This window comes from Micropterus salmoides, unplaced genomic scaffold, assembly GCF_014851395.1.
Source record: "Micropterus salmoides isolate LMB-PRFRI ecotype aquatic unplaced genomic scaffold, ASM1485139v1 Ms_hic_scaffold_8, whole genome shotgun sequence".
NCBI classification, from domain to species: domain Eukaryota; kingdom Metazoa; phylum Chordata; class Actinopteri; order Centrarchiformes; family Centrarchidae; genus Micropterus; species Micropterus salmoides.
The window spans coordinates 28069337-28085568 of record NW_024044570.1 but is presented as its reverse complement, the minus strand read 5'-3'; the positions used below and the strand labels follow the sequence as shown (position 1 = coordinate 28085568).

General features: G+C 40.7%; 1 protein-coding gene across 7 annotated transcripts in view; it reads left to right on the top strand.

Moving 5' to 3' along the window:
- Positions 1-16232, top strand: part of si:dkey-246g23.2 (solute carrier family 66 member 2) — a 66115-nt gene that overhangs the window by 3266 nt on the left and 46617 nt on the right. For 6 of the 7 annotated variants that reach the window (XM_038707219.1, XM_038707221.1, XM_038707218.1 and 3 more), the window contains exons 2-3: positions 505-751; positions 1367-1500. In XM_038707219.1, coding sequence (XP_038563147.1) covers positions 543-751; positions 1367-1500 — 343 coding nt within the window. In that variant the 5' untranslated portion in view covers positions 505-542. Of the gene's footprint in view, positions 1-78; positions 380-504; positions 752-1366; positions 1501-16232 lie in introns of those variants that run through there. The other variant, XM_038707220.1, reaches the window with a different exon arrangement.

Here is a 16232-nt window from a genome sequence, read left to right as displayed (position 1 = left end):
ACAAAATGTCTTAGATGAAAAGGGCTAGTAGGTCAAGGGTTAGGGTATTGTTAGTTATGTTAAATGTACATTTTATTTTCTCTAATGCTGGTTTGCACATTTTTGGCCATTCTTAAGCTATTGGCTTGCTTTAATTAGGTTTTCTTGTGGTGAGAGAGAGTTTTGTGCAGTCAGCAGAGACAACAAACTGGTCCATACATAACTGAGGCACTCACATCTAAGCAGCCTAATACTTTTTACTGCTGTTGGTGCTCTTGTGGAATGTTAATTTCAGGCCCTGGTATTGCCATCTGGCTACTTCAGGACATCCATCAGTGATAACTAGGGCTCCACAATTAATTGAAATATTATAGAAATTGCAATATGGCCAAATGTAAAGGTAAAATGTGTGACAAAACGATGTTTATTTGGTACCTCAACAAATGTAACATCATCATGATTATAATAGCTTTTTTAGGGAAAATGAAATAATAATTGCAATATAATTTTTCTTTTGCCTCCCAGGAGCAACATCTGGACGCCCCTGACTGTCTCTTGGTGTGATGGATGCAGAGGTGTTGCTGCAGGAGGAGGACATGGAGGGCTCGTGGATGCTGCTGTCCTGGCTGGCGTCCTGCATCATGGTGTTCGGGGGAGCTTTGCCCTATGTGCCACAGTACCAGGAGATCCATAGGAGCAGCACCAGTGAGGGCTTTTCCACCAGAATCTGCCTGGTGCTGCTCATAGCCAACATCCTGCGCATCTTCTTCTGGTGAGGAAGGCCTGTGTTGTGTTTTTTTTCTGTCTACTTTCTTGCTTTCTTTTTTTTTGCCCTTTGGAAGCCACAGGTCATTTTCAAGTTCATTCCTCAGATCAGACTTGGCGTCAAAAATTAATGGAATAGGAAAAGAATCACATAATACAATGAGATTGATTATATCATCTGAGCCATATGCAGTTCACTTTGAGGCTTCTTCCCAAATTGTTTTACACATCAGGCAACACAGGTCATTGTTCCGATTTGACAGACAGAAGAGGAAATTTAAGAGATTCTTTATGGAATTTGGGTATAACGTGTTGCCTATAAGGCCTGTCTTTGCTGCTTATAGCCTATAAAACATGTCCTGTAATAAAACCAGTAAAATATACAGTATATATAATATATATATATATACAGTATGTGTGAATAATTATACCCATAAAATTAAATAGAATAATATTGTGTGTTAACTGTGCTGTTTGCATTTTTTTCCTTATTATTTTTATTTTTATTGCATATGCCATATGAATTTCTTGTCTAACTGTATTTTTAGATTGCACTCTATAAGTTCTCTCCTATATATCTAAACTCTGGAATGTGATTGTTGTTTCGTTTGCGTCCCTGCAGGATAGGGAAGCAGTTTGAGCTCACCCTGCTGCTCCAGAGTGTGGTGATGATCCTCACCATGTTTGCCATGCTCCACCTCTGCTGCACGGTCCAAAACGCCAACCGAGTGAGCACCAAGCAACACCGACTTTCAGGTGACTTGCTCTCTGACAAAGAAACATCTTGGCTGACAACAGTAATCGTTTAATCGCTGTCATTTATGTTCAGTAATTACAAAGCGGGTAATAAACAACCTGTCCAGCATGCCACTTCTCTGTGTCAGCAGTTTAGATGCCAAGTGCTTCAACTCCTACTTCTTGCCAAAAGAGGGGGCCATTGGAATAGCTTAAATAGCAAGGCTGCTGTTTTCAGAATGCCTTACCTCTGACAGCCACTAACCTGATGTTCATTTGCCTTATTCTTTATTGAATAGTTACTTTAGGCTCTCTTTCTTTGTGTTTACATGTTAAAACAGATGCAGCTGTATACTTCACTAAACAATCCATATCCACATCCACATTAATTAATGAAGTCATGGATATTAAGATATGTAGGAAAGTGCAAAGCAAAGCACAAATTCCCTCTGGATATATTAGTTACAGTACTGTCACACACAAGATTAGTCTATTCTGAGCACAGCTGTGTGTGTGTGTGTGTGTGTGTGTGTGTGTGTGTGCGTGTGTGCGTGCGTGCGTGCGTGCGTGTGTGTGGTTAAGGAGGAAGTGGATGAGCCATTGGTGCAGGGTAAGAGAGAATTGGAGAGGGGATGTAGAGGGCTAAGTTTAAGCAGACCAATATCAGCATCCACTGTGCATGTGTGTGTGTGTGTGTGTGTGTGTGTGTGTGTGTTTCATGTATCTTGAGTTCAGAGGGAAGGAACCCATCCAAGATTATTTTCAGGGTCACTCTTTATAGGCTTCTGTCTTTTATGGGTAATTGTGTTTTTCTTTTTACAGACGTTCGAGTCGATTGCTTTTGCAAATGGGCTGACAGAAACTCAATCCATATTACAATTTTTATTAGATCACAGCCTATGAAGGGAAATTGAATGACGGGATCTTGTAATACTCCGATCGTGCAGAGCAGAATGCGTTATTAAAGACATAAATTATGAGTGTAAATAATGAAGTACAGTGTTTGATTTTATGCTGATTGATTTTCAAGGAGGGAAATATTTCTTTATTAGGATAAACAGAATGTGTGCCTGTTTGTGTCAGTGGCCATTCTTCTGAAGTGAGTTTTCAATGAGAAACTAGAGATTGCCTTGGTGTTTGGACAGTTTGAGAGTAATGATCATCGCTATCTTAGGCATCTGTGCTTCTCTTGTCTCAGCAAAGAGCTGGTGTATTAGTCATCGGATGCCCTTTTTTTTTTATTAAGGCCCACGCTTAAACTTCTCATGGCGAATATAATAATTTATGGCGTCTGGTGGTGGATTGCGTGTTTTCTCTGAGGGTGGATAATTTTCATTGGCTTTATATATCTATCTGTGCACATACATTGTAAATTAAATCTGCCTGTTAGCCATGTGTATTCTCTACGTTTAAACAGGGTTAAAAACAGAGAGAGGATCAAATCTTCACACCTGAGTTTGTCCGTTACGACCCCGGTTACTAAAACGCAGCATGACCACCCTCATCAGGGCCCCTTCTCTGAAAGGCGGGCCTGAGGTCCGGTTTCACCAAGCACGGATACGATGGGGGATGGTGGGGTCAGCCCAAGAATAGATCAGAACAGCCTTTCGTCCCAACTGTCCGCTCCGCCCCCTCCGTCCCTCCATCGCAAGTCTTTCCATCAGATCAGGGTCATCTCTATGTAGTTTCTTCTCCCCAAGATGCATGTTGGCATGATTTCTATTTTTGAAAATCTTTCATGCTCAGCTCCCTTTCCTGTCATTCTCCTGCCACCCACCCAGCACCATTCTCTGCTCTTTATCTTACTCCTTGTCCACCTCCCATCTTTTTTCCCACCTTCCTCCACTGTTGTTCTTCTGTTCTCTCTCTTCTTTGTGTCCTTCTGTTGCTGTTTCACCTGCTCCCACCTCTTCTCCTCCTCTTCCTTCCCCTAACTTCTCCTTCCAGAAGGGCCGTCTGAGACAGTCCACATGTCCTACCTACATGTGTCATACCTGGGAACACCTGTTCCCTACATACTGACCTCCTTTTCCAATTTCCGAAAGACACACACACACAGGTACAACACAGACTGAAAGAAAAGTTTGAATGGAGATGTCACTTGTCTGTGTAACTTCTGGTCATGCTGCTGATTCCTGTTACATGTGTTGTAACTGATAGTGCTGATATGTCACCATTTCTGCTTCCTTTTTTCCATACATCTGAAGGCATCTCTTGCCACGTGTATATTAGGTGTTTTCCATGTTTTACTAATATATGTCTGCTGAATTCTGTTCTGTGTATCACCTATGGGCCCTGCGATGGCCTGGTGACCTGTCCAGGGTGTACCCCGCTTTTCGCCCAATGTAAGCTGGGATTGGCTCCAGCCGCCCACGATCCTGTACGCAGGATAAGCGGTTGACGACGGATGGATGGATATCCCCTATGGGTTTAGTGTGCAACTCATGAAATCTGGCTTGCTGTCTTCCTCCTGTATTCAGGTGGGCTCCGACCAAGCTGTTTCTGCAAAATGCTGCCATCCCATGTATTGTCCTAAATGCTTTGGCACAAGTTGAATGCGCTTAAAAGAATAATTTTTAGGCCTTTTTCAAAATTGGGTTTGTTTGTCTGATTCCCAGCCTGAGTTTAATTGTCTCCTCTCCCCCAAACCTGCTGGTCTGCTTTCATACTTGCTTACTGTTGTTTCTGTCCATGCTATGTTTACGTAATGCTTTCCTCAACAAATTGTAGGCGTTTACCATTGCTGCCAGGAAACAATGCTGGATCCCTTTCTGGTGTTCTGCTGGCAAAATGGAGAACAATGTACAGGTGGAGCCGTGCTCCTCGTCCACAAACCTCCTAGGAAAGAAATGTTGTTTTGCATCAAGTTGGAGTCGTGTTATTTTACTCTCACATACCAGCGAGGTATTTTATCTCTACTGTTCTGCTGTTAGCAATGAAAGAACGGCAGTAATGTTATCATGACATGTGAACAAGAATGTATTTCTTTGTATTTCATTCAGACTCAGCAGTCAGGCTGGAAGTGATCTCAGTCCACCTTTTCAGGTTGAACAAAAATATCTGGGTGAAAAAAACTCACATTCTGTACCTTACAACACACGCATATGTACATAGCTTGTTGATGTTCACGTTGAACATTGTAAATTATGCACAGCCAATTTTCTTCTCTTGACCACGGAAGCACAAACTGCCCGTAAGACAAACTTTTTCAATCGTTGCCTTTTCATTTAAGTGGAAGCTGAGAGAGAATCAACATAATTAGACTGGAATTGAATTTTCTAGCCAGGCCACATTCATTATCATTAATGAGTTTGAGCAGGTATGGACTGGGTGAATTTAACCTGGTGATGGTGCTGTAACTACAGAATGAAAAGTCAGCAACAACAGAAGCTACTTTTGATCAGTGTCAGCATTGTTACAGAGCCCACAACAATGTTATTCTTTACATAATCACCAAAAGAGGTAAAACTCCATAAATATGTATATATTTAATAGTGAAAATCAAATCAAAATAGTAGAGCCCTTGTGCTTCCACAGAGTCTTGGTCTCTACACTGAGCTGACTCAGAGTTATGACTTTGCAGTGACTTCCAGTGGCTGCCCAAGGGTGCCACGTTAATAGTCCTGGCCTTATGATACAGGGATTTGGAGGCTGATAGGGGGGTGAGGGGAGGGAATATGTTCAAAGGCAAATGTGACCTCAGGCTAAGTGTCAGGCTTGGTGCTGTGAAAGTGGGAAGTAACTTTGAAAAAAGTGGAAATAGAAAGTTCAAGGACTGGGGAAACAAAGGGCAAACAAGGACATTCATATTGCTTAATTCTAGTTTTCTACGAATTATTTAAGTGTCAGAAATTAATAGAGTGATTGATATATCCTGAATAAATAAAATGACCTTGACTTGACTTGAGCAACCAGAAGTAATATCCAATAAAGAGTGGAACAACATCCTCCTCTATTGGTTTGATTGGGTAAAGTAGAACCTGACCACTGAAACACATTTCATCTGAGCTCTTAACGATTTTTTGTTACCTGTGAAAGCAGTTTATAGTCCTTAAATTTTTTTACCCAAATTTAACCAGCCAACACTCTAAGCTCTCTCATACAACTCCGCTTTGTGAGTCACCTAGCGAAGAGCCGCAACTGCAATAAAACATCCTGTTTGTGAGAGCCAGCGAGAGCTTACCACACCATAAACGGAGGAAGAGATGGGAGTCTTGATAGGTGATGTTGACCCAGCGGTCATCCTTAAAACCATTACCACTCAAGTCGTGAAAGCAATTTCAATTTGTTCTAGATAACCTCCTTGCGAGAGGTTAGACAGGGCTGACATTGGACGTGTGATAAGAATTGTTTTCCAGGATGTGTGCTCAGTCAGTGGTTAATTCATTGTCTGTAATGCTGCAAAAACTAACTTTCATTTACTTTAATATAAACCAGACAACAACAAGTGATCACACATTCTGTTTGCTAGCTTATTGCCTCATAAATTCACACCAGTTATCTTCCGTGCGCTGAGCAGTGGTACCTCACTTAAATCATTCAGGCTGAATATTCATTGAGGACCAACTTAGTTAATGTGGCGTATAGCCTACTTTTGAAATAAATGACTGAATCAACAGATACATAAGCCTAACTACTTCTGGGGGCTCAGTGCTTTTTTCTCATAATGAGGGAAAGCTGAATATTTTACTTTTTCACTTCCAACTCACCAGGCTGCACCCGAACTTGTACTTGCTTCCTGGGGTACACTACGTCCACATTACAGCCTTGTACAGCATTAGTGAGTTGTGATCCTGAGTCAGCGTACCACTTTGAAGGTGAAAGTGTTTGCGTTTCCTCAGATTAATGTGGGACCTTTGACAGCATTTGAAGACAAACATTTGGGTTGAATCTATATGTGTGCCTTGTGTGTGTGTGTGTGTGTGTGTGTGTGAGAGAGAGAGTTTCCTCGTGTCTAATGTGCTGGAATTGTGTGTCTTGCATATGTGTGTTGCATTTGTTTTTAACTTTGACCCAGTATACTGTCAATGTAAGGTCATATTCTAAATGGTGCAGTGCAGAGTATGATGGCTCTGCTACTCACTCTTGTCTGCAACACTTTGGCAGCACTGCAGCGGGAACAATCAGCCTGCGTAACAAACACAAGCACTGTCGCTCACAGTGACACAAAGTCAGATGCTGTGCATCGTGACCAATTCATTTACAAATCGTACAACACACAGAAAAGTGTTCTGCTTACTTTCAACATCAAGTGTGTTTAATTAAACTCCTGATAACAGACAAATTTAATTAGCAAGTCAAATGAAGTCAGACAGGTGAGAGGTGCTTTATTAGCAGTCGAGCATGTTGGATTACTTGGGCAGAATGTTTAAAAAATGGAAATAAAATAAACTCAGAGGGAGTATTGTGGAGATAATTTTTTTTTTTACTTGGATGTTTTCACAGCAGCTCACAGAAGAGCCGCAATGTGAAAACATTTTCCTAAACCAAAGATAAGTCTTGTAATTACTTTTTGGATGCTGGAAGTTGTTTTTCCCAGTCATTGTTTTGTCTGGTTTGTCGCCAAAGTGTGTGACACATTTGAAAGTAGGAGCGGCTGCATGTTGGTGGATATTAAAACTGTCTTGATGGCTAAGGCTGCTGTGGAGCCCTGAAGGTCTGTTTGTTGTTTTCATGTCTTGAAATGAATTATATAACTTTGAGGAGTACATCTGATATTCTCCCAAGTGTAATACATAATATTATACATAAACCAAAATAAATGATGGCTGAATTTCATTTCGCTGCTTCAATTTCAGTGTCCTGGTATTGTTCGTGCTGGCTCACTGTCACTGCTTACACTTAAACAGAACAAAGCCATCACTAATATTAGTAACACCTGTGTTTTTCCTTGGAGTCAAAAAGTCTTTGCTTTTTTAAGTTTTCCTTAGCCACTCTGGTAATATCTGTGTAAAGGTCTTATTTTTGACCATATATAGCTTGTGAATCATATAGCTCGTTCAGTGAATTCGCTGCTGCCCATTCTCAAATGACTAACATTCCTGCAAGCACTTAATGCACCAATCAGGACTTCGAAAATAAAAAGTTTGGACTTTCAAGAAAGTTTAAACCAGTTGAATTTGAAAGCCCTTAGCACACATTAGACTCTAAACTTCCTTCATTCTGGTCACTTTCTATGCAATAAAATAACCCTATCTAACAGCAAATCAACTTGTGGTAGAATTGACTTTAGAAAAGGTGAAACAGAAACAAACATTTTTCAATTTAGATAAAGGAATAATGGTATGCTTTGCATAATATGACATGGTTAAATATAGTTTATTTGTCAAGTATGGTTGGGTATCAATTCAATTTTATCGATTCTGATTCTATCGATTCTAACTCCTTCACTACTAATCCTGTCACTGCTCGATGACTTTCATCCACTTTCTCCTTGCTCATCTTCCCCTTCATGGCTAATGTGAAAGGAGTTTCTGTACTAGAGGGGTGTCTCTGGGGATTCGTATCTAAGAAAAATATATATTGGAATAATTTGTAGATATCATTCATTTACCTTCAATATGAAGTAGTAAAGTGAAGGTCAGCTCATCTGTGTTTTGTACCTGAGTGAGAGACATTGCTGTTAGCGTTCTGGGGCGTCATCATAGCTAGGAGACCGCACCATAATGAACACTTTGCATTCTTTCAGATTTACACTGTGTTAAATTAAATGCTTTATCATACTGAAGGGGCTTCCTCCCAAAATATCCTTACTGCAGGTGTTGTATTTTGCTGTGTTGTTATCTTTTTGGTGAATATAAGCTAAACTTTTGAGCATTTTCTGTGGTCCGCCATGGTCCAGGAATGTAAACAGAAGTACTCTTGCATGCTTAGTTGATGTTGACAAAGTGTACGTGGCAGGTCCTGGCAAATAAGTGCAACTTTTATGGACTATAAAATGCTCTGTAGTTCACAGAAATCTGACCCGCTCTATCTCCCGAGCCGCAGTCTCAGGAGATAGAGCGGGTTGCTCGTTAATTGGAAGGTCGGCGGTTCAGTCCCCGGCTCCTCCAGGCAGCATGTGTGTCCTTGGGCAAGATACTGAACCCCGAATTGCCCCCTGGTGGCTGTTCCACCAGTGTATGAATGTGTGTGAATGTTAGTTTCTGTTTGAGCACTTAGTGTGTGAATGTAAAAGCGCTTTGAGTGGTCGAGAAGACTAGAAAGTTGCTATACAAATACGGAGCATTTACATATAAACGTGTCTTAACAAATCCACCGTTCTTTGAAACTTGGAACCCAATGTGCTAAAACATGCAAAACACTGGTGGTCCTTTAATGATTTGTGAATTCAGAGGGTGATATCTAATTTAAAAGAACATTCACCCAGAATCTCCTGATCAGTCAGTTTCATAGGTTAGCCCAAATCATTTATAAAATGATTTAATAGAGATACTTTTCATTAGACAGTTCACGCTAAGTGTGAATCTGAATGTGTCCCACCTGCTTGAGAAAAGGTCACATCAACCAGAATAGAAACTTGCTAAGGGAACATTTAATGTGGAGAAAATGTCTCAGCCTCTCTCGGAGGGTCTGCTCTGATACCTTGTGATATTTATGGATGTGGGTTAGTAATTTCTGAACTTGTCTTTGACCCTGCTGAACTGGTTGTGTCAGTCAGGACAGTGTGTCACCTCGTTAGACCAGAGAGGGAGGACATCTCAGGACATGTTGTGCATCTGTTTGTCTGTGGATACCGGATTGTGTGTGTGTGTGTGTGTGTGTGTGTGATGTGCTGATTAAGACATCCATATATCGGGGCTGCCAGATGACTGCTAACTGGACATGAAGTCAATACCTAAGGTTAAGTTAATGAAAGTCCATCCTCAGCTTGTTCAGTGTGGCAGAACTGTCTCTTTAATATGACAAAAATATCATATCACATTTTCTTATATGGTTGCCTATCACCGTATGTATAAATAATGCTGCTGTAATTATTGAAAAGTATCCTGATACTGAATGAAGCTTGAAGAAATCGGAAGGTTTGTTTAGACTCAAAATATATTTTAAGTTACCGTAAACAAAAACAACATGAAAAGGACTGCAACCTAGATCTTATTTATTATCAGTATCGATTCATCTGTTGATGCGTTTTTCTTTTTCGATTAATCATGTTGTCAATAAAATAAAATGACTGTTCTCAGAGCCCAGGGTGACATCATCAAACACATTGTTTTGTCCAACCATCAGTCTAAATCCCCCCCATATAATGTACAAATTCCGAAAGTGCATTACCTCGATCGAAGAAATTATATTTTTGTTGTAGTTTCCTTGTCAGGCCAGGGGCAGTGGCTTGTGGCATCCTGGAGCAGGGGAAAACACACATTTCCCTCCTCTCTCTTACTCACATTTTTGCAATATTATTTCTCATCTTCTCTTGAATTGCTTGACCTCTTCCTCGCATCACTGCATGCTTTCCTTCAGTGAGGAACCAAACACCTGATAGTTTTAGAGGTTTGCAGCTTTTCTGTTAGGCAAGCTGGTTGAAACCAAAGGGAATCACAGCACAAAGACAGATGATGACTATGACTTAAATGCATGAAGTAGTTTACAACAAATCTGCTCATTATGGACAAGCTGTACCTCTTCTGTCAGTTGAAATTGTAGTGGCATTGTCATACCACATAGTAATGTCTATAAAATGCCTCCAGCAAAGCATACAACGTGAATGAAATTGTCCAATGACTTGTGCAATTCTTGGAGGGTTAATGCGCATTATTTAGTCCTTGACTCCACAATGTCAAGGAGTCAGCATGATAGACACAGATCCCTGGGAGGTTTAATCTCATTATTACTTCATTGAGTCAAACTAAAATGAGATTGGCCTCCACCTTTGCACCTGCGCTCTCTCACAGCTTTGTTGCTCAGTGTGTTGTGCTCTGATCAGACCCGATCAGAGGGAATGAGTGATAGAGTTGAACGTTAAAAACCCTCTGGCTCCCTCATTAAGAGAAAACTCATTCTCCCACACAGGCCGAGAGACACAAATACTTAGTTGCTGCATTGCTGTATAGTCCTTATTTCAGTGGATAACTGGCCAGATATACATTATCTAGGGAGTTTAGCTTGTGTGGGCTAACGCTCCCAGCATCACTAAGTTTGTGAGTCACTCATGAGTTTGAGAGACTCTAGGTTACCCAACTTACAACTCAAACTTGCCATGAGATAAAAACTCATCCTCCCATAGAAAGTTTTCTAACTCTAAACTCCACAGCAATTCTGGGATGATCTGTTTTGTTCAGGAACAGGAACTCTCTGCTGTGTGCATAGTAGTGGATATAGCTGCTTTCCCGCTGTCCTAATTGGAGAGGTGATGCTGTGCCCTGGGCACTCTGCCATCCATGCGACACTAGACTTGCACAGACTTCTCTGACTCGTCTCCAACATGTCACACCGTGCTTCCTGAGAACATCAGTGCCTGCAGGACTGCCCTCAAACCCAAACACACACACACACACACACACACACACACACACACACACACACACACACACCTGTAAAGTCAGACCATGACAAACATCCAAAACTGGCTAGAAAAAGTTAGTCTGTTGTTTGCTGACAGTCTGTCTCTCTTGCACGCTGTTTTGGGTCAGTAATAAGCAATAAGTTCATGTTGGAAGCTAAATAAATGGACATTTGCAAACTCCGCCATAAGTCTGCTTTACTTAAGTCCTGATATGGTCAGTCACCATCAGATGGATAGAGCAATAATCAAATTGGGTACACATTTTTAATTGAGTTAGAATAGAATATTCAGCCCTTTAACAAACCAGCAGTCTACTCTGAGTAGCCAAGGTTCCTCACTGCTCCACAGATGACCCATGCCCCCACTGACGTGGAGAAGTATTGCTGGAAAACATGCCCTATTTCCCGAATGTAATTAACACTTTGACTCTGGAACAGTGGGCGCACTGAATGATAAGCTAATGTCCCACTGCAAGATGCTGAACTCTCATTCAGGTAGCAGACTCAGTCAGACTTGAAGTACGGGTAGCATACATCTTTCAGAGTTATTGGCCTCTGTCAGCAAGGTTTTGCAAATCAAGCGTATTCGATGTGTACAGGACTTCTCTCAGATGTGTTTGCACATTTATGAACAGCAGGACACCAACCGTCTCACAGCAAGTTGGCATTTAGACCTGCCAGGAAGTGTGTTTTAATAATCTGACTTTATCAGTAGTCAGATCAGCTCCTCCAGGGAACATTTCACTCTCTCTGCTCCACCCTCTTTTTGTTTGTCATTCTTAAACTTTATTCATTTACTCTCACTACCCTGTCTCTATGTAAAACCTCCGAACCTATACAATTTTCTTCTGTCTGAACTGTTGAAGCAAGCAAGTGGACACTGATGCAACCTCATAGCAAGAACATGCTTGCTGATACTCGTAGTCCATCTACATCATGTTATAAAAACAAGCACTGAAAGCCAGTGTTTGGTCATCTACAAACAGGAAGTACTGAATCTGTGAGAAGACATGTCCAGATGTCCATACATGGTCAGATTCTGTAGTGTTTTGACTAGGCCCGGTCAGGCCCAGTGCCTGTTAATTAGGCATGTGTGTGACAGTGTGCAACATCAATCTGTGTTGACTGCTGTTTGCCTTAGATGGTAAAATATTTAGCCATGTTAGCCTTCCATTGCCACTCACCCAGTATTATAATTGCATAAAAATCTACAGGTATAAACAGTCCCAAAAAGGGTAATAGACATTATCTTATAGTGATAACAACACACACACAAGGAGAAGGGAACAAAGGAAAGTTGCCCGTTAGTGAGGAAGGTCAATGGACATTCTGTTTAAACAATGACTTTTAATGAGGCACTACTGTGCTAATTACTGTTGGCTCAGCTGGGGTGATGAGGTAATTGTACCCTGAGGAAGAAGATGAAGATGTGTTTGTGGCCGTGCCACTTGTATGTGTGTCAAATCCTAACAGAGACTAGACCACAACACAGTTATCCTCTGTTCTTAGCAGAAATTTCTTCCTGCACACATACACTGCGTGTCTGTAATGTCAGTGGCAGTCATGTAAATTATACAACATCCATCGCTTATCCTGTGTACAGGGTCGCGGGGGAGTGGAGCCAATCCCAGCTTACATCGAGCGAAAGGTTACCAGGCCATCGCAGGGCTACACGTAGACAAACAACCACTCACACTCACACCTAAGGACAATTTTTAGAGACACCAATTAACCTAGCCTGCATGTCTTTGGATGGTGGGAGGAAGCCGGAGCACCCGGAGAGAACCCACGCGGACACAGGGAGAACATGCAAACTCCACACAGAAAGGCCTGGAATGACCAAAGTTTGAACCCACGACCATGAGGCCACAGTGCTAACCACTGCATCACCGTGCCGCATGCCTTAAAAAATCAAAAGATGAATATCTGACAGACCATAACACTGCCAGCTACTGACTATTACCTTCCATCTCAGAGCACACTGTGAGAAAAATAGCAGCTTTTTATCTAAGTGTAAGTATTTAGAAGAATTTAATTTAGGATAAATATTTGTTTACCGCACGTACTGTATGATGATGTATTTGGAATTCACATCCCTGTCATACATTCAAAGTCCAAGCCCATTCCCGGCACTGTGACTAAGCAGGATATATAGAGGCCTGTTCAAAGATTTACAGCATTGACCACACTGAATCAAGTTCCTAAGTGAGACAGCTCATGTTTATTCATGCATAATTTATACAAATTTAAACTTGATCAAACAAAAAGTTTGCAAAAATATTTTGGTGCCATCTGTCATCTGCCTTTGTTAAATCTCATATTGTCTCATGTATCACTATGTTTTTATGAAAGTTGAGTGTGTTGTCATCTAAACACGTCAGATTATATTTACGAACACACTCATCCAGAGTGTAGTGGGGCATGGTACACTACATGTTAGTGGGATGGATCATAAGCACTGAGTGATGTGAATAAAGGGAGCAATAGAGTTTATGAACACTGTTACGTAGTGTTGTAGTACTCGAGGCTGGTCTTGGTCTTAAGACCACTTTTTAATGGTCTTGGTCTCATCTCGATCTCGACCACATTTGTACTCGGTCTTGTATGGATTTTATATCAAGACCAGTCAAGACCATAACTTTGGGAATATCAATAAATTGTTTTTGCATTGTCTGATTTGTTAACATCCTAACTTTGATTGAAAGTAAAACTTATTGCTTCAAATGCAACTAATAACCCTAATTGACGACTGTCACCCCTCCCTGCGATGCTTATGTTGATTTCAGCTCTTAGTGTTTGTATGTGGGTGTTTTAATGGAAATGTGGATCTTTCAGATCAATTTGAGAAGTACCTATGATCTTGTTCCACATTTTATTGCGTGCCATGCAATGCAGGGAACTGGTCTTGGTCTCGACTGCGCTCAGCCCCTAAAAGTCTTGGTCTTGTCTCAGTCTCGATAAACTCTGGTCTTGGTCTTGACTTGGTCTCGGTTTGGGCGGTCTTGACTACAACACTATTGTTATGTACTCGAGTGTGAGTTTCTTTATATCTACGGCATTAGGAAATGTCAGCATGTGCCCTAATACGCCCAATAATTACATAATATTATTTTCACAAGCCCTGGGCAGTCGTTGTGTCATCATGCTTCTAATAACCTGCTATAATGCTGTGTATATCAGGCGAGCATTTCAGCTACTCTGGCTGTCGTTGTGGGTTAAACTATAAATTGAACTGTCAATGTTCAGACCATAAAAACCTCACAAAGAAAATGTTTGTTAAATGTGAACTCTCTTTTAGCAAAAACCACAGACCACATCACAATCCATCATCACTGCTATGTTGACGTACACAATGTAATTTGCAGCAAATAATTGCTTCACCCCATTAACTTTTATTTGCACTGGCTTATCTCTATAGGAGTAAAGCCTCCCATTGATAATATGTCTGCTGTTGTATACCCTAATAAATAGTTTGGACCCTTTTGGTCTCCTGTGCTGTTGTCCTTATCTGGACCTCCCGACTCTTCCATCTGGACAACAGCTGATTATTATCAGACCAGTTCACCTTCACCCACAGCCAGGGAGGGATTAATTCAAAACACTGCTACCAAAATGTTTAGAATTGGTTTTCAGATAAATAATATTGGATTTGGAAGGAAATACAACAATGATATTTTGGTCAAAAACCTGACACATGTAGGAAGTCCATACACAGCAAAATACCCAACTTCCAAAAGCTTTATTTTCATATTTATTTATTTATTAACCTCGTCCTCGCCCTCTGTTGTCTTCAGCACTGTTAGGATCCATTTTTCAAAGCACACGGACATGCCTCTACGCCCTATTTATTGATCCTGTAATTCTAATTGGTGCATTAACAATTTTCAGTCTAAGTGTTTGCACTTGGAGAGAAGTGTGTTCCTTGAGTTTAGGTTGTGATGACTTGAGCTAAGTATATTGAGAGCCTGTGTTTCCCGAATGAATATATAGTTCGATGAATGATTTATTTGGCCATTTTTGTGTTAGTTTTGAAGAAAGGGTTTTAAATAATGAGACATGTGTGGAAACAGGTGAATTATGTTTACTGTTATGAGAAATGTGTGTCTGTGTTTTTGGGAAGGAGGTAAGGGTATAGGTTTTGTGCTCAATGAACCAGTTTCTGTCCAGACTTGTCATACGAGTCATGTAGGTACAGATGGGGTTGGAGAATCACTTGTTTGACTTAAGAATTATTAATGCCTTGGTCAAATATAATTTGGAGTTCAAATATGTAACCAGTATCAATTAAAATGCAAACTTAATGACAAATTATCAAAGGTCACAAAAGGGTAGGTCCTCATGAACACGTAGCATTCATCAAGTTAAAACATGGAGGTAAACCATGACTCATTCAATGTGAAATGCCACCACACATACGCAGTATAACATAGACATTTACAAGAAAAAGCAGGAATAGCTGAACATTTTGATCTATGACATACAGATGCATTTGCAAGTACCAGGACATGAAAAACTCTTTGCACACAACCAATAATCTCCTTGTCCTGCTGCATTGTCTTAAAATTGCAGAATTCATTCATTGTTAACATAATATGGACACCCTTAACACCCTTAAATCTGAAAGCCAGCACGTTAATCTTATAGTTATTGTTTCATTTCTAATCCAATGTGGTGGAGAAGAGCCAGAACAATGAAAATGTGCCACTGTTCACATACTGAGTGGCTGCATTGTATGTAGCTGCAGTTATGAGTTATCCCAGCCTAAAAAGATGAACTTCTTTCCTGTTCACTGTCAGCTCAGTGTCAGTGTGCTGCTCTGATGTTCTGTTATCAAACAAGCATTCACAACAGTCTGACAGCATCTACGTGCAGCCAACACTGGTTTGAAAGCCTTAGTTGCCTAACCCTAATGAAAAAGGCCATGGATGTATTGTCTCATCTGAATTTCCTGATGCTCCTCCAGCCCCTTCAGCCATTATTCTACTGCTGGTGAAAACAAGAGTCAGATCAGGGTCAGTGTCTTTAAAGTTTCTGTGAACAAAATTATTAATACAAAATTGTTACATATGTAGGATTTTGGGGACACAGGGTAGTACTACGATTAAGTGTCTGTTTGCAAAGATGAAAATAGCCTCAGTGTTTGAGGTTAGGAGATAACAGCTCATCAACTAACAGTTAAAAAATAAATGAAAAAAACATCCGTACACTCATCACGCCGGATATCCTTTAATAAACAAATGACACGGAAG